This window comes from Stegostoma tigrinum, chromosome 27, assembly GCF_030684315.1.
Source record: "Stegostoma tigrinum isolate sSteTig4 chromosome 27, sSteTig4.hap1, whole genome shotgun sequence".
NCBI lineage: Eukaryota > Metazoa > Chordata > Chondrichthyes > Orectolobiformes > Stegostomatidae > Stegostoma > Stegostoma tigrinum.
The window spans coordinates 21,718,760-21,738,448 of NC_081380.1; the positions used below are offsets into that span (position 1 = coordinate 21,718,760).

The following is a 19,689-nucleotide window of genomic DNA, read 5'->3' on the forward strand; positions in this document are numbered from 1 at the left end:
AAACAAAAAAAAGAGTGACAATTCCCTCAGATTTCCCAATGAAGGTGGGGTTGCAGGAATAAGGAAACGGAAGCAAACTTCAATTTAAACATAACCACATTATTAACCACAAATAAAATTTTTCACCTAATTCAAAAGAAGTTTTTTATGATATTGATAATAAATTGTTTGGTTTCCTTCATGTGAAATAGACCACAGTCCATTAGGGGGAACACTGGCAATAATTATGTGATAATCCACGAAGCCAAACTGATGTAAGCAAATAGTGATTCTCTACTTTTCATGTAATTATTTTATAATCAAGTATTTAGCTTTGGGCCAGGAGACCTGGAATCCAGTGCCATCTACTCCAGAGATTTGTAATTCAATATCCAAACAGGTACATTAAAAATATCTCAATATTTATCACAAACAAGTATGCTGTTTTGGAAACTGTAATGGCCTCACAGGGGATTGGAGCACTGACACTGGTACCAAGATTGGCTCTACAGTAATGAGGGGTATGTCAGGTTCAAAGTAATCAATGGTGACAGGGAACTCTTTTGTCAGGGGCAAAGACAAACGTTTCTGCAGCTGACAGCAGGCCATCAGAATGATGTGTTACCTCTCTGGTGCCAGGGTCAAGGATGTCTCGGAGATGGTACAGAATATTCAAAAATGGGAGAGCAAACAACAGGGGGTCATCGTACACATTGATACCAAAAACATTGGAAGAGAAAGGAATGGAGGTTCTGAAGGGAGAAAATAGGAAATTAGTAAGCAAGTTAAAATGTAGGTCCTTGAGGGTAATAATACCTGGATTAGTCCCTGCATCAAGTTCTAGTGACAGTAGGAATAGGAGGATAGAGGAGATGGTGCAAGGGGAAACATTCACATTTTTGGATCATTGGAATCTCTTCTGGGGTAGAAATGACCTGTATAAGGAGAGACAGGTTTCACCTGAATTACAAGGAGTCAAATATACTGATGGGGAGATTTACTAGTGCTACTCAGGAGACTTTAAACTATTGAGTGGGCGGAGAGGCGGTGGGGTGGTTTTGGTGGAATCCAAAGAAATGCTGAGAAGTCAGTCTGTGGTTGGTACAGTTGATAACAGGATCAAGTATAATAGTCAAGGCAGGCAATAGTAAGGCAGAGAACAAGATAAGACTGATAAATTAAACTATTTATTTCAATGTAAGAGACCTGAAAGGTAAAGCAGATGAACTCCTGGCCTGGTTGAGGACATGGGACTGGACATTACAGCAACTACACAGATGTGACTCAGGGATGGACAGGACTGGCAGCTTCAATGTTGCAGGGAAATAAGAAAGGGCTGATCACCTCATTGGGATTGTACTATACCCTCCCAACAGTCAACAGGAAATTGAGAAACAAATTTGTAGCCAGATCTGCAATATTTATAAGAACAATTGGGTTGTAATGGGAGGAGATTTTAACTTTCCAAACATAGACTGGGACTGCCAAAGTGTTAAGGGCTTGGATGGAGAGTAATTTGTTAAGTCTGTGCAAGAAAATTTTCTGATTCAGTGTTTGGATGTGCCTACTACAGAAGTAGCAAAACATGATCTTCTCTTGGGAAATAAGGCAGGGCAAGTGACTGAGGTATTAGGAGGGGAGCACTTTGGGGCCAGTGATCATAATTGTATTAGTTTTAAAGTGGTTATGGAAAAAGACAGATGATCTAAAAGTTAAAGTTCTAAATTGGAATAGGCTAATTTTGATGGTATTAGGCAAGAACGCTCAAAAATTGATTGGGAGAAGCTATTTGTGGGTAAAGTGAGTAGTTATTACTTCAAAAATGAGTCAAGAGTCCAGAGGCAGTATGTTCCTGTTAATGTGAAGGGCAAGACTGGAAGGTGTAGGGAATTCTGGTTGACTAGAGAAATTGAGACTCTAGTCAAGAGAAAGGAGGCATACAGCAGGTACAGACAGCTAGGATTGAGTGAACCCCTCAAGGAGTGTAAGGGCAGGAGTATACTCATGAAGGAAATCAGGAGGGGAGAATGGAGAGTGATAATGGGAACTGCAGATGCTGGAGAATCCAAGATAACAAAGTGTGAAGCTGGATGAACACAGCAGGCCAAGCAGCATCTCAGGAGCACAAAAGCTGACGTTTCAGGCCTAGACCCTCATCAGAGAGAATGGAGACATGAGATAGCTTTGACAAACAGGATTACGGAGAATCCAAAGAGTTTCTACAAATACATTAAGGGCAAGAGAGTAATTAGGGAGAGAATAGGACCCCTTAAAGATTAACAAGACTATCTACGTGTGTAACCGCAGGAGATGGGGCAGATACTAAATGATTATTTTGCATGAGTGTTTATTATGGACATGGATATGGAAGTTAGAGAATGTGAGGAAATAAATAGTGATATCTTGAAAAGTGTCCATATTATAGAGGAGGTGGTGTTGGATGTCTTCAAACACAAGGGTGAATAAGTTCGCAGGACCTGACCAGGTGTATTCCAGAACACTGTGGGAAGCTACGGAAGTGACTGCCAGGCCCTTTGCTGAGCTATTTGTACCATCAATAGCCACAGATGAGGTGGTTGAAGACTGATGGGTGGCTAATGTGATGCCATTATTTAAGGTGGTGTGGTAAGGAAAAGCCAAGGAACTATAGACCCGTGAGCCTGATATCTGTGGTGGGTAAGTTATTGGAGGGGATTCCGCGGGACGGGATTTGGATATATTTGGAAAGGTAAGGACTGATTAGTGATAGTCCACATGGCTTTGTACATGGGAAATCCTGTCTCATTAACTTGATTGAGGTTTTTTGAAGAAGTGACAGAGAACATTGATGAAGGTAGAGCGGTGAATGTTATCCATATGGACTTCAGAAAGGGTACCACATAGTAGACTGGTTAGCCAGGTTAGATCACATGGAATCCAGTGAGAGCTAGTCATTTGGATACAAAATTGGCTTGAAGGCAGGAAACAAAGCATGCTGGAGGACGGTTGTTTTTTGGACTGGAGGCCTGTGACAGCGGTGCGCTGCAAGGATCCGTGCTAGGTCCACTGCTTTTTGTTGTTTATATAAATGATTGATGATGTGAATATAGGAGGAATGGTTAGTACGTTTGCTGATTACACCAAAATTAGTGTAGTGAACAATGAGGAACATTATTTCAAAATATAACAGGACCTCAATTGGATGGGCCAAGGAGTGGCAGATGGAGTTTAGTTTAAATAAATGGGAAGTATAACATTTTGGTAAGGCAAATCAGGACAGGATTTATACAGTTAATGATAACATTCTGGGGAGTGTTGTGAAACAGCGATCTTGGGGTACATGTTCATAGTTCCTAGAAGGTGGAGTCATAGGTACAATAAAGGCAGGGTAATGAAAGCAGATTTGGAAAACTTGCCTTTATTGGTGGAGTGCATTGAGTATACAAGTTGGGATGTCATGTTGCAGTTGCATTAACATTGGGCAGGTCACTTTTGGAATAGTGCATTCAATTCTGGTCTCCTTGCTATAGCAAAAGAAGCTGTTTGACTTGAAAGGGTTCAAAAAAGATTTACAAGGCTGTTGCCAGGGCTGGAGTGCTTGAGCTATAGGGAAAGGCTGAATCAGCCTTTCCTGTTTTCGCTGGAACAATTTAGGCTGAAGGGTGACCTTATAGAGATTTATAAAATCATGAGGGGAATGGATAAGGTGAATAGCTAAGGTATTTATCACTGAGGGCAGAGGAATTCAAAACAAAAGGGTCTAGGTTTACAGAGTGGATGTTGGGAAGATGTTTCCATTGGTAGGAGAGACTAGGGCCTGAGGGCACGGCCTTAGAGTAAAGAGAAGATCTTTCAGAACACAGACAAGGAGAAACTCTGTGAGTCAGAGAGTGGTGAATGTATGGAATTCACAGCCACAGAAGGCTGCAGAGGCCAAGTCATTGAGTATTTTTAAGACAGAGATAGATCGGTTCTTGATTATCAAGGGTTACAGGGAGATTGCGGGAGAATGGGATTGAGAAACTTACCAGCCATGATTGAATGGCAGAGCAGACTCGATGGGCTGAATGGCCTCACTTCTGCTCCTACGTCTTATGATCCTATAGGTTTAAAGTGAAAGGGAAAGATTTAAAAGGGACCTGATGGGCAACTTTTTCTTGTAGCGGGTGGAGCATGTATGGAACAAGGAATGGTGGGGTCAGGTACAGTTACAACAGTTAAAAGGTATCTAGATGGGTACATAAATAGGAAGAAATTACAGGGATATGGGCCAAGTGCTGGCAAATGGGACTACAGCAGGTTAGGATACCTGGTCAGGGTGGAAGAATTTGACTGCAGGGTCTGTTTCAACGCTGTACAACTCTCTAACTCCATTTAGCTCTGGGTCCTTTTTGGTTAAAATTTAACAGAAATAATAACTGTTTACCATGAAGCAAGAGAAAGATCCAAAAAATGTGGAACAAAATAGAAACATTACATGCAACAATTGTATAAAGCTCTTTTCACATGAACAAAAACTGAGACTGAACCAGTGAGCATCTTGTGTGAATTCTCCCAAGTTGTGAAATTTAAGAAGTATCTCTTACGGATCTTTGATGCCCACGCCTGGGCACTCATCAATGACCACAATCCCATATTTGTCACACAAATCCATAATTTCTTCTGCATATGGATAATGGCTTGTACGGAAAGAATTTGCACCCAGCCATCGAAGAAGGTTAAAGTCCTTGATAATCAACGACCAGTCAAGGCCTTTCCCTCGTATCTGGTGGGTTAGGGGTAGGGGGAATTGATAAATATTTTACATAAAGACACATTTGCAAAACAATAACTTTTATTTGCTCCTCCAAACTCATGGCTAACCAAGAGATTTGGCAGAGGTACACAATTGCACAAATTGAAAAATTCTCCCTTTCAGTCAGCAATGCTACCTTAGCAATTTCTCTATTTTTTAAAAGACATCCTATCGCAACTGAAGCTTAGCAATTAAGATCACAGATCACAGAATGCCTACAGTGTAGAAGCAGGCCCTTCGGCCCAACATCCACACCAACCCTCAGAGCATCCCACCCAGACCCATTCCCCAATAACCCAGCTAATCTACACATCCATAATCACTGTGGGCAATTTAACATGGCCAATCCGCCTAGCTTGCACATCTTCAGACTGTGGGAGGAAACTGGAGCACCTAGAGGAAACCCACACAGACACAGGGAGAATGTGCAAACTCCACACAGACAGTCGCCTAAGGGCAGAATCAAACCAGCTGAAGTGCTAACCACTGAACCAACATGCTGCCTCTGATTGAAGATGACTGAAGAAATCATGAAGCCCAAGGAAGAAGGTGGTCAGTTGACTATCTAGGAGTAAAGCTGAATGCAGAAATTGGATAATGCATATAATGTTTCTATTAGGTATCAGTAAATTGCGCCAATTTCCAATAAAGATTGCACAGCATGGAATCAACCCATTCAGTGGAAAAGGTGTTAATATTCCACACAAATCTATGTAAACATCCTTTGGTGATTGAACTTACTGTTACTTTCAGCAGAAATTTTGCCTGCCTCAGCAGAATAAATTAACAATACAATTTATCGAATGTATTACAGTGGTTCAATGTTTATTGCCAACAGTGTCACCTTGAGCAAATTGAAGATAATACACTTATCATTTAATGGCACAGGAAACGATGCCCCATCCAAAGCAGAACAGGTGTAAACAGGAAACATTGGCCAACCACAGCGATTATATACTCACATCTGAATCTTCATGTTTATTCACTCCATGGAAATAGAATGGCTTCCCATTGATAAGGAACTGGGTCTTGGTAACTTGGACCTTACGAAGTCCAACTGGTAATGTGTAAACATCTTCATAACAGACGCTATCATTTTTGCTTTTTATGTAAACCTGAGTATAAATGGTTTTGGAAAATATATATTATTTGAGTAACAGAATTGAGAGATCTGCATGTAATCCCCAAATTTCAAGGACAGTGTAACCATCAAGTTTAATTGCAAATTTTAATTGATTGATTGATAGGATTTATACCCACATAGTGAAAAGCATGTTTCTAAATTTTAAAAAAGGTAGGGTGGAAGTGGAACAGAAAGGGAAACATTTGCACAACCTGTCCTTGCCTATTAATTTTCATGGTCATTGCCATGTTGATACAATATCAGGTCAGCAATCTGCTGCACTGTTACTTTGCAGTACTTTATAATAAAAGCAACTTTTCATTACTCCTTGATAAACTGAGATAGAAAACTCTTTTGCTTTTGGAATTACATGGGTCTGTATATTACAGAGCCAAGGGAAACTGGTGTAACGCATGTCTAAGTGTTTCATTGCGTCTAAAGTTATATTACTGTTAAAAATATCATTTCATGTTACAAGACCTTCAATTATTTTTCAATTCCCAAATTTCCAGTTTTGGACTCGCCTGAAAAAAAAATTTCTTTATCCAGCAACTTTCACAACCCAAGGACCTCCTAAAGCACAATACAGTCAAAGTGCTTTTGATGTGTAATTGCCTGTTGCAATTCCTACAACAGCAATTTGCACTCAGCAAACCTCCACAAGCTGCATTATGATAATGACCACATCATCTGTCTTTTGTGATACTATCAAGGGATAAACATTCGCTAAGACATTAGGAAATACCTCCCAAGTGCCATGGGATCTTTCACATGCATCCAGGTAGGCAGATCAGGACTTAATTTAACATCTCATCTGAAAAAAAGCACCTTTGACAGTGCAGCACTCCCTCAACACTGTAAAAATGAGCACAACAAGGCTGTGACACAAGTCCTGGCGTGGAACTTGAACACAAAAGCTTCTCATTCTGATGACAGCGTGCTACCAACTGAGTCATGGCTGACATTGTCTTATTTCCTGTCTCTAATCTGTTATTTTAACATTGGGATACAGAAAGTTTTGGGAGTCTTACCTCAAGATTATAAAGGTACGCAGGGCTCTCATGCATTAGGTATGGCCACCAGGGAATTGGGTCACTTATTATCAAATGTCCAACTGGAGCTCCACCTGTGACTGAAGAAACAGGCTGTCCTCTTTGGTTATACAACTTTACTGATAAGGAGTAGTGTGCGCTCCCCTGTACGGATATTTTATAATATACAATCCCTATAGAAAAGTAGAATCAGTTACTAGAGTTGGTTTGTGTTCTCCTTTTCAGCCAAATAGTATAGGTCAAATTTCAAGAAAATATCGCACCGCAACATCCTAAAACGTAGACTACAGGAAATGAAATATAAAATTATAATGAATTCATGTATGAATAGTGGCATTTGTGCCAAGATTGTACTGAACAATGTGTTTTCTTAGATTGACTATTTCAATCTTCTAGATCAAACCTTTGAAGTTATTAATAGCACCTATTAGGATTACACTTGCTGCTTTTTTCTGACAGGGTGACACATAACTTACCTTTATCATCTTCAAAATCTGTTACAATGGTCACGTCATCTATGTAGACACTGGGCATGGTGTATAGTAAAACTGGTCGATGAATCCCAGCATAGTTGAAGAAATCAAACTGTGTAATCTGTACAAAGTAACCTGGAGGATATCTGAAAATTTGCAAAGAAGTGACTTTAATTCAAATACTGTTTAGAGAGAAGCTTGTATTCCTAATTCATCTTTCTATCTCCTAAATATCAACATTGTATTTTATGATAATATTTCTGTTAAAATTCCCTGTAACTTGGTGCTGCTTTGTAAATCCAGAACACAAAGATTTACAAGGAAAACAAATCTGCACAATGTAATGTAATATCTCGCAATATTTTCAAACAGGGTCATTACAATGAATAAATTAAATCCAAAATAATCAAAATAAATCATTAAAAAGAGGGTTTAATATTCTGACTCTCTTTGCCCAGTGAATGTACAAACTCAGTTAAAGACATTGCTGGCAAATTAACATTGCCCTGAACTTGAGTATTTTCCAACCTTTCTCTCTTTTTTTAAATATCTTTGTACTTATTTATTATTCATCTTAAGCATAAAGCTTTGTACTTTGTAGAATGGTACAACATAAAGGGGGGCTTTTCAGCCCATTCTGCCTGTTCCAGCTCTCTAAAAGCTATCCAATTACACAACGTGGTCTTTACTCTATAAAGCAAGCCGATCTGTCCAGTCATTTTATACCAGATTGCATTAGCTCCAGATCAGACTCCTCCCACTGTCCTTCATCTTATGCTGTCAACACATTCCTCTCTTCTTTATTTCCACTGATCTTGATTCCCATGAAACACAAGCATGTTGTTTGCCTCAGCTACTCCACTTGACATTATTTTCACGTCCGAGTAAAAACATTTCCCCTGAATTTCCTACTACACTTATTCATGAAGACCTTATATTTAACATTGCTGGTGTTGTCTACCATAGGATCCCAATCCAACCTTCTCTGACAGGCAGGAATGTTACTACGAAAGCAAAATCCCATTACTGACATTCATGATGGTCTACCTCAAGTATCAATCTCATCAAAGAGTGCAGCAGTTCAAGAAGTCAGCTCACCACAGCCTTCTCCAGTGCTGTTAGGAATGGGCAATAAATGCCAGTCTAGTCAATAATGCTCACATCCCATAAAAGAATAGTTAGGAAAAGTAAACTTTTCCAACAGAGCAGGTAGTAATGACAAATTATGAAGCTGGATGAACACAGCAGGCCAAGCAGCATCTTAAGAGCACAAAAGCTGACGTTTCAGGCCTAGACCCTTCATCAGAGAGGGGGATGGGGAGAGGATTCTGAAATAAATAGGGACAGAGGGGGAGGCAGACCGAAGATGGATAGAGGAGAAGATAGGTGGACAGGAGAGCATAGGTGGGGAGGTAGGGAGGGAATAGGTCAGTCCGGGGAGGACGGACAGGTCAAGGAGGCGGTTCTTCATATAATACGTCCCAAGCCATTTCACAGGTGTTTTGCCAAACAAAATCTGTTTCCTAATCTCTCAATGTCAAAGAGGTGAATGATTAAGGGCTTGGTCAGACATAGATTTTTAAGAAGGATTTTACAGGGTAAGGGACAGACTTAGACCTTGGCAGTGGAAGGCATGGCTGCAGTGGTGCGAGTGCTTAAAATCAAGGATCCTCATAAGGACCATAATTGAAAGAATGCAGCTATGTCCGAGTTGTAGGACTTGAAGAGATTACAGAAATAGGGAGTGCTGTGGCCATAAATAGATTTGGAAACTGGGATGAAAAATTTAAAATCAGGACATTTCTTAACAGGGAACCAATGTAGTTTGGAGGAACAAGTTTGCTGCAAGTTAAGACGCAAGCAGCAGAGTTTTGGATGACCAGAGGTTTACAGAGAGTAGAGAACTGGCCAGGAAGTGCACTGGAATATTCTAATCTAGAAGTATAAAAGGCAAAAGTAACAAATGGATTCAGGCTACTGCAGTAATGTGTTGAGGTAAAATCAAAACCAATGAAAAACTAACATTTGGCCAGGTTAGGGTTAGGGAGAGGAGGACCAGGGGATAGGAAGAGCGGCACTGGCAGTCAATCAAAGGTAGCACAGGGTTTGAGAGTCACAGGACAATCTGTCAAAACTGGGGGAAAAGACTGAGAGGGGAACTTGATCCAGGTTTATTCTGATAAGCTAGCTTTCTGTCGTAGAATCTGACCAGCTGGCTGGAATCCCCCACTATCAAAACCCTGAGGTCACCACTGATCAGAAACTGACCAGAATACTCTAAGCTAAAAGGGCAGGTCAGATTTTGGAATTCTGCAGCAAGTTTTTCACCGTTCTACTCCACAAAGCCTGCCCACCATTCAGAAAATACATGTCATCAGTGTGATGGAATACTCCCCACTTGTCTGGGCGAATGAAGCTAAAGAAGCTTGACACCATCCAGAACATAACAGCCTGCTTGATTGTCACCATATCCATAAACGTTCACTTCCTCCACCGCCAATGCACTGGGCAGCCATCTATACCAGCTACAAGGTGCACTGCAGAAATTCATCAAGACACCAACACTGTTCAAACCTGTGAACTTCTAAGATCTAGAAGGACAAATGCAGCAAATACACAGGAACACTACAACCTGCAAGTTCTCCTCCAAGCTACTCATCAGCTGACCTGAAATTATATCACTGCTCCTTTGTTGTATTTGGATCACAATCCTGGAATTCCCTTCCTAACAGCACTGTGAGTATAACTAACCTCTTATGGAGTGCAGTGGTTCAAGAACTCAGCTCAATACCACCTTCTCAAGGGCTATAAATGCTGTCTAACCAGCAATGGCAACATTCAGTAAAAACCAATTTTGAAAAAAACAATGTAGAACAATTTTTAGTCTGAGTGTCACAGGTAAGTCAGGGTTCCTCAATATGCACTGATCATTTCCAAACAGTTCATTTCATTGTATCAAACTGCTGTGAAAAAGTCAAATGACCATCAGAGGTTCAAAAAGGTGGCTCACTACCATCTTCCCAAGCACAACTGGGGCAGGCAGTAAACATCAACCTTCCACTCATACCCACATGAGAAACAAATTAACAAAGTTGATTTTATTCAACCTCACCTTTTTGTATCAGTCATGTGCTGAATCCTTCCAGGAGGTAAAGTATAAGGGGTAAGTGTGTTGTTTACAGCAATGGTGATTCTGCATTTATTAGTTGGCCTGTTCTGAATAACTTTAGTGATGTCTGCTTCAAAAGGAAGGTGTCCACCTTCATGAAAGGCAACCTCAGCCCCATTTACCCACTGCAAAATGACAAAGCAGTCACATCAATTCATATACTAACATTTTCTGCGCTAAAAAAACACGCTAAGATTTCTCTTTCTTTTATCTCCCAAAATATTGGTTACACAAGATCACACTGGACGATTTTGTGCACAAAAGAACGAATGGATCAGCAAGACTTACACAGTAAAACATTGAGACGTGCAAACTGTTGCTCTAAATTCAAGGTGTATCTGCTGAAATTTGTTTACATAGCCTGGCTTCCCATGTAAATGCAAAGGTATGCCCAGTAATTGTGTTGCAGTATATCCCAAAATTGGTTGATAATTAAGCATAACTGCAATGTGTGGAATTTTGACTGTAAATTTTCTTTGAATTGTTTTACACATTGAGGCCTGTGCCACATTTAACCAAGGTGGTGTAAGTTACAGTGGTCTCACAATTGTGGAATGCCCTCTTCCTCATCCCACCCGTTCAGGGGGACTAACCGGATAGAATAGCCTTTCTAATGAATACTGTAAAGACCTACCACTCACTTCTTTACTATTTGCAAATTTGCTTATCCCTGCAAAATAGCAAGCTCACCACTTCACCCATCACAAATTGAAAGGTTCATTTATCCACAGTTTTCAGAGAAATATGAAAATTTGGAGATACTGACACAAAATGGAAGAGCGCCTAAGTGAATGTAAGATGTGCAATTTCTAAGTTATGAAAGGGTCTATATGAGAAAGTCTACTGTGCGAGTGTACACTAACCCTAAGCCCATCATCTGCTGTTTGCCTATTGGACTGATGGCATGTGATGTCCCTCCTTGCTATGATAATTGAATTCTGCAGGAGAGCCTTTAAATCAGGGGAAACGTGACAAATCTTATTTATCGAACTATTTTTTACGATTGTGTAGATTTGGTTTTGTTTTTAATTGTCATTCTACAGTCTGTTGTACATTTCAGTTTTTTTGGATGGTTGGCACTCATCTAATTCATTGCAATTGGAAAATACATTTGCCATTTACAAAAGTTTCTATGAACCTAATTTATGAAATGGCAGGACTTAATCTAATATCCTTGCTTATCCAATATTTGAACAGGAAAATCAACCAAAGGCAACAATTTCTGAGAATAAGACGTTATGTTAGAAGACGGTAACCAACCCCTATTACCAATTTGGTGGCATGAGTGTTTATGGTACACAAGTTTTTATGCTCTGATCTCAGCAAATTAAATTCAAGTTTCATAAAGAATTCAGGGGTAAGCTTTGGCACAGCCAGGGAAGACTTGGCCATTAATTCTGTACTGCTGCTGTACATAAACCAGCAAGAAAACAAAGACACTTTTCTGTTACAAAGACTCAGTCAGAAAAAAAAGGAAGTTGCACAATTTCACATATAGCAAAGCATGTTCCTTGATAAGAAATTTCAATTGAACAATATCCCACACATTCAGAATGAATCCTGTGCTATCCTCCATTAATAAAATCTGTCCAGTGAAATTTCCTGAAACAAAATGTTCTCATTTAAAAAGGGAACAGACAGAATACGTTAAAATAAGTTTCAGAAGAAATTGGTACATAGCTTTCCCAACATAGCCCTGATTGCTCAACTTTCAAAATGCACACTAGTTTAGCAGTCCTGCAAAAAATGTCAGTTTTTGAATGCACTTCCCAAAGTCCCATCTCCATTTGTTAAGTAACTCACCTCTGCTGCTTTTGGTATCAGATGTTTGTCACCAGGACTGATTTCTCAGCTACCAGAAACATTTTGAAGTGAATGGACATATCATAGTTAACCCCACATTCGCAACAAAATTGTGAAACATGCAACACCATTTAACAGAACAAGACTGTGTTTTCTGCCAACAAACCCCCACAGCACATGCAATATTAGCCACTGAAAGGCAATTTTTTTAAAAATTGAAAATTATACTTCTTGATCCGTTTTCATTTGGGTTCATAGCGACATGATGTAAAGTTATTAAATTACAATCAGAGGTTCATGAGTTCACCATGATAAGGCCAGCAAAGTACCAAGGGGAATGGAGAGTGGGCCAACGAAGGGAGGGCAAAAGGGGTGATGAGTGGCCTGGCAAAAACGGAACAGAGGGGCAAGGGGAGGGGGCTGGCAAAGCGTGCAGAGAATTAGGTGGCAAAGGAGAAGCAACAATAGGTGAATCACTTCCCTTTCCAGTGCATTGTGCTTGGAAAACAATGATATCATTTACACTAATGTCCTGTTTAAGTGCACTGGTAGGAGATATGTTGTTAAAACAATAAATATCTGAATAAAATTGTAAACACCCATACTAAACTAGTGGGGCACTGATTTGAAATAAATAACTGAGCAAAGTAGATGTGAAAAATAAAGCTTCTTTTGTAAAGGGGCATTAAAGGGACTTTTAGATAAGCACATGAACATGCAAGGAATAGAGGGATAATAGACTAAGGGCAGGCAGAAGGGATTAGTTTCATTTGACGTCACGTTCAGCACAACATTGTGGGCTGCAGGGCCAATCTCTGGGCTGTACAGTTCTATGATCTATTGAGTTCAGCTAAATTCAGACTGCTGACATCGGCCTCATCAAGTCAACCTATATTTTGACAGCAGGCCACTAGCTAGCAACCCTGTTGCATCCAGAACACTGGAGAAAGACAGAATTGGACAAATGTCAAGGCCAACATGAAGAATGGTCACTTGACTAAAATGCTGGAGGATCTTATACCAATTATGGAACATATTACGATACGTCAACACATGAAGGAAAGAAAAATGGGAGAATATTGGCAGGTGGAAATTAACAAAACAGTCATCCTCAATTGATCTAATTTGACAATACCATTTTAATGTGACCTTTACAATCCAACTGTAAAGGTTGGTCTACCTGCTGCAGTGCTCAAAACAAATACATGAAAAAAAGTTTCTGAATCAAAACATTTTGTTTGCCCTCAACTTATGACTGCAACATTATCTTTTTTCCTGGTATTGCAGTAATATCAGCCAGAAAAGGGCAGACAGGGGTTCAAGGTTTCCTGTTTTTGTCTTTTGCTTAAAGAGTTTTCCCATGATAAATTCAGAAGGGGGAAAAAGAAGCTAATTTAACCCTGCTTTGTTCATCTACCCAAAAGAAAAGCATTTTGCATTTAAATATTTTAGGATTTCCACCTGTATTGTCCAATCAAAAAGTGCTACAATTACATTTGACCTGCTGAATTTCTATACCTTTGCTTTATGGTCACAATTCTTAAACAATAAACCATCAAAATATTTATCAGAATTTACACAGAACATGAAGCAATATGTAATGAGACTTTCTTCTGACTAATGTAGCTTTTTAGTCATGTAATACAACCTTGCACTTCCGTGTTAAACTTGTGAACACTGGGCTTGGGAGCTGGGTAAGCCATTTGGTCTTTCAAGCCTGTTCTGCTATTTATTAAAATAATTGTTGATCAGGATGGTGTTCTACCACCACTCTCCCGTCAGGCCCCATCTCTAAATCATTGACTCCCTGTGAATGAGTTCAATGACCGTTTCCAACGCTCTCTGATGAAAAAAAATCCACAGACCAACCCACAGAGAAAACATTGCCCCATATCTTCAAAGCCTTTTATTAGCAATATAGATAACAAATTTGCATTCAATAATCATGCTGAATGTCAAGTGTTTGCAGACCTGCTCTTTTTAAACTTTACTGTTAATTATTTCAACAATAATCTTCATAGAATGCATGTGTCACCTATTTTTTTCCTTCCTACATTTCAACCTTTCCGGTTTAAATTTAATTTGCCATTGTTGTGTTCACATCCACCTTTGTCTGATCTCACTTGTTTTCGAGTTGATATCCTCAAATCCATGACACGTAGCACTCTTCACCATTTTCCTTATATTGTTAACATCATCTGCACATATTTTGATGAACACAGCTGATGTTGTTAGCGGGTGTCAGATCCCAGATGGAAACTGGTTTGATAGATCCTAAGTTTTATTTTTGCAGTTTATATACAGTGGTCAGTCACTGAACATATTCACCACAGACTGCTAATGTTCTTTTCACAAAAGGACAGAAGTTTATAACATAAAAGAAAGATATTCTGTATGTATACATCAGACAATTTAGATCTTGATGAGCCTGTTTTTCTAGCTTTATCCTTTACCATTAACCAATTCCAGTTAAACATCACTCCTATCTTAATTCTAATTTTTTTAAATTGATGAGGTTCCCTTCTGAAACTTTCGACACATTTTCAAATATGATTCTCTCCATTATTGATTCTCCCAGAGACATAACAATACAGATGAACTCACTGAGTCTACATAACTGAATCTTTGGAGAAACACAGGGTCACCTTCCAGTCTTTTCCTTGCAACGCTAAAAAATCCAAAAGCTTTTTTCCAGCTTGAAGACTTCACAAATTAACTGCCTTTCTGCTAATATGAAACTATTCTTGTGAACTTAAACCCAAAATTTAACAATTGCAGATAACTAATGTTTCACTTTGTAACCATTCAGCAACTTACATCCCAAGTACCTGATTCAGCCACTTAAATTACATGCTTTGCTAAAAATTATGCTTGAACTCGCTGATCAAAAATGACTGTTCAACCTCTTAAAAAGTAATCGCTTTCAAGAACTGACAACTAAAATCCATTTTCCTGGGGTAATGGTGATGTAGTGGTAATGTCGCTGGTCAAGTAATCCAGAATTCTAAGCAAAGGTTCCTGGCACATGGATCTAAATCTTGTGTGACAGATGATGAAATTTGAATTCAATGGAAATCAAGAACAAAACTAGCTGACCCAATGGTAACTAACTTTCATGAAATATCCACCTGGATTTAACAGATGGATATAAATTAACAGACGGAAATGTGCCATCCTTACCTGATTTGGCCTACATGTGTCATCAGATTCAGAGCAAGGTGTTGACTCTGAACTATCTTCTTGGAATTTGGAGACAGGCTATAAATCATCTCCATCACAAATGCATAAAAACCACACTTTACCTCCAAATCCAAGGCACTGAACTAGAAAATGTAATTTAATTTTCAACAGAAATTTAGCCCGCAAGCTTTAAAAAAAAAAGAACAGGAACACCCTGAGCAACATGGTTCAATCATTAGTTCTTAAAGTCTCAGAGGCCATATGGAAATATTGAAAATAGGAGGAGTAGGTCTTTGAGTCTCTTCATTCATCACAATAATGGCTGAATATCCAACTCAAAAGCCTGTTCCTACTTCTCCCCCATATCCTTCGATCTCTTTAGCTCCATGTGCTTTATCCAACATGTCCTTAAACATCTCAGCCTCAACTGCTTTCTGGGCAGAAAATTTTGCAGGATCACCACTCTCTGGGTGAAGACGTTTATCCTCACCTCAGTCCTACTTATCCCGTATCCTTAGACTGTGACCCCAGGTTCTGAGCTCCCCAGTCAATGGGAATGTCTTTGCTGCATCTACCCTGTCTAGATGTGTTATGTACATATGCTTATAATTTTGCAAGTTACAGTTATATCTCTAAGCATCTGTAACTACATGATTAAGTTTCGGCAAATCATGAAATAAAAAGCCCAATAATTTTATTGCATTGCTCAGTTGCATTTGATCATATTGCAAGCCCATTCTTACATGCACATTCTAAAGAACTTGACATAATCAAATATTTTGCATGAAGTACAACAATTGCCAGTGAAGTTTTCTTTTTCTAAATGTGAACATTATGCAATTTAATATGATTCAAAACACTTACAACAACAGTGTAGTAATTGGCACTACCAACATGGAGCACAACTCTTATTCCTGCATTAGGCAGCGTCCAGTGCTTGGGCATCCAAACTTCCTTTTCGTACCACACCCAGCCAATGAAATCTCTCAGTTTGTGGTCCTGTGTGATGTCATTGTAACTTGATGGAACAGGCATATCGATCACTGGCCCTGTCTAACAGCAAACAGAGAAAATACTTTGTGGCACATTATAATGCAAGTGCACAGTCAAGATGCAAGTAGCTGGTGGAATTCAAAAGATTATTTTCAGGAGGTATAGGGCCTTACGGTAACTTGTTCAAAACCTGATTAGAATCAAAAATATGGCTCGTAGTTCTTGGTGACATTGCTATTTCATTTTGAATGGATACTCTATATAAGTTGTCCTTCAGGGTGAGGGGCAGTACACGTTGATCTGGTAATGTACAAGTTGTTGTGGCCCCGGGTGTCCCTATCCCAGAAGCTCTTGGTTTAGTCCCTGTCTGGCATTTGATGCACAAGAAACGTGAATTCATTATGCAAACAAGCACACTGAATATCAAATTATAAATCCTTCCAACACATGCCGATGGCAGGCAATAAGACAGAAAGAGATTCCTGTTCCGCCATGCGACAGAAGCAAGTTGGTGCTGCTACCATGTCTATCCATAGCACTATGCATGTAAAAGTACATGCTGCCACAGCAACTTAGATTCCTTGATGGGACTGGTTGACTTGTTTGGCTGACTGACTGGCCAAGGATTAGATCAGTGCCAAAAGCGTGGAGCTCAATCCCCATTCTAGCTGGGGTGGAGTTGAGACCAGCCTCCTTGCCCCACCCACTGTGAGTTGGACCTGCCTTTTATCAGAGAACTCAAGGGCAACAAGAATATACATGTTACCTCAAAGGGAGAAGGGGGAAAGCTGATATGTTTCACAATGATATTATCATGGGCTAGCTCAGTATTGCATCCAGATAGTAAGGAAGCTTATGGGGATGGACAATAATACATAATAAAGCCATGTGTTTTATTCCTCCCAGAAGCATTTCATTTTCTTATGGAAATTAATTACCACTCTTTGGGACCTACTGATTGCTAGCTGTCTTGAGGGCTTCCTCAAGGTCCCACCTTACTTGGACACTATCTCCTTTGGAAATCATGTGAACGGTGTGCCTAGGTCTTGCTTCAACAGAGGGCCTGGCCTCAAGTCACACTCCAAAAGCACAAAATCTGGGAGGCATTCAAGGGTGTGGATCATGATGGGAGGTGCGGATTTTTGGATGGGACATGAAACTGAGACACAGCCTGCTGTCCCAGTGATCCCACGCAGTCTTTTGGAGCAGAGTTGCAGAGTTCTCAACCTTCTCCTGACGAAGATTTATCTTTCAACCAGCATCGCTAAAGAGATGATCTTGTTCCTGTTTGCAAAATCTTGTTTACAAACTGACTGCTTTGTTCCCTTTATCTCAATAACATATCTAAATTACTTCCCAGGTTGTAAAAGACTTTGAGGTGATCCAAGGTCACAGATGTTGATAATATGTTTGCACTTAAATGTTACTCTAAATTACCTTCACAGTACAAATGCTGCAGAAACTCAGCAGATCTAACAGCATCTGTGGTGAGCGAAACGGTCAATGTTTTGAGTCTAGTATGACTCTTCTTCAGAACTATAGATCTCCAGTTTTTTTGGGATATATATCATGGAAACCATGTTCTTTTAAGTGATAGCTAGAGGATTATCCTTCTCCTTATCCATTATCTTCTGTAATGGACAACCTGCACAGCAGTGCTGCCCTCGAAGTGGCTGTGGAGGGGATGAGACTGACACACACATCCTTCTGGGATGTGCCTATGCAAGGGAAATCTGGAGACAAATGCAGTGCTTTTTGTCAAGATTTGTCCTGAGCAGCTCTGTGACACTGGACTCTGTGCTGTACAGTCTGTTCTCTGGGACATAAACTGAGACAAACATCACCTGCGCCTGAAGGACCATCAACTCACTGAAAGATGCTTTTTGGTCTATTTGAAAGTTGCTGGTCTTCCAGCCGAAAGAGTTGACCCTGAACGTGTGTTGCAGACTGGCAAATTCCAAGGTCCAGGACTATGTGCTGAATGACACACTAAAGCTTTGGGCAGCTAAGGCACAGTGGGGAAAGACCACCGTGTAAGGTCCTTCTGCCAAAGTACAACAGAGGTCCATCTAAGAATCAGACCTTCCTTGATGCCTCAGCTGAATGCAAGAAGTTTAATTGTAAATATCGAGAAAGCTGAACCACAATGCTTGTTTTCTTCTCTGTAAGCAGAGAGAGTAGAGCTGAATGGCTTCATTAAGACATACATAAAGATTTCCTTTTATGTATAAGGTATATTTTTGAAATTTCAAAAAACAAGTGTCTAATCAAAGACAGAAGCATCAAGCATATTAGAGAGAATTGGAACTGCAGATGCTGGAGAATCCAAGATAACAAAGTGTAGAGGTCGATGAACACAGCAGGCCAAGCAGCATCTCAGGAGCACAAAAGCTGGCGTTTCGGGCCTAGACCCTTCATCAGATCGAAACGTCAGCTTTTGTGCTCCTAAGATGCTGCTTGGCCTGCTGTGTTCATCCAGCTCCACACTTCGTTATCTTAGCATCAAGCATATAGCGAGTCACTTTACCTCTCTCAGGGATTGCGAGTACCAGGTCTCCTCGAATCCTTGGTTCCTGTTTGCAGACTGATCCGCCCGGAAGCTCCACAATCCATTCAGTTCCTTCAGTTCCCGGGAAGGGGTCTCCCGAGGAGTCAGCGCAAAGCTGCAGGCCAGCAATGACAGCATTAGATGCCATTCTATCGCCATGCTGCTCGCGACTGGCCGTCAGCTGACTTCCGCGTACAGCTGTCACATGATCAGGAATGTAACAGTTCGGCAGCGTTCTACTTCAATATCCAGAAGGAATTCCAGTTCAACCTACAAGCCGCGACAATCCCCACTTATCTGGCGTGTTCAAGAAACAATGTCGCTGCAGAGTGTTCATGTGTTAGTGTTACCGCAAATCTCCAAGATATGAAGATGAATTACTTGGGACGCTGTTGTGAGGAGTTCAGGTTGTAATGTAGCAGTCAGTATCTTTAGAGGTCCGTTAGACAAGAGAATCTGTCAACCGATTCTGCGGTTGGGTCCGCAATTGAAACGACGGAAACTTACCCTTTTTATTTTTTTCTCGATTCTTTCATATGAGACGTAGCAGAGGATTCGATCTGACAGAATGACAGAACTGTTCCGGTATGGGTGG

General features: G+C 40.1%; 1 protein-coding gene across 1 annotated transcript in view; it reads right to left on the reverse strand.

Annotated features, from left to right (window-relative positions):
• Nucleotides 1-19,689, reverse strand: part of gusb (glucuronidase, beta) — a 29,298-nt gene extending 9,609 nt beyond the window's left edge. The window contains exons 1-7 of the mRNA XM_048557426.2: nt 19,074-19,689; nt 16,418-16,606; nt 10,514-10,695; nt 7,405-7,547; nt 6,908-7,101; nt 5,716-5,868; nt 4,545-4,723 (exon numbers count right to left, since the gene is read on the reverse strand). Coding sequence (XP_048413383.1) covers nt 4,545-4,723; nt 5,716-5,868; nt 6,908-7,101; nt 7,405-7,547; nt 10,514-10,695; nt 16,418-16,606; nt 19,074-19,253 — 1,220 coding nt within the window. The 5' untranslated portion in view covers nt 19,254-19,689. The remainder of the gene's footprint in view (nt 1-4,544; nt 4,724-5,715; nt 5,869-6,907; nt 7,102-7,404; nt 7,548-10,513; nt 10,696-16,417; nt 16,607-19,073) is intronic.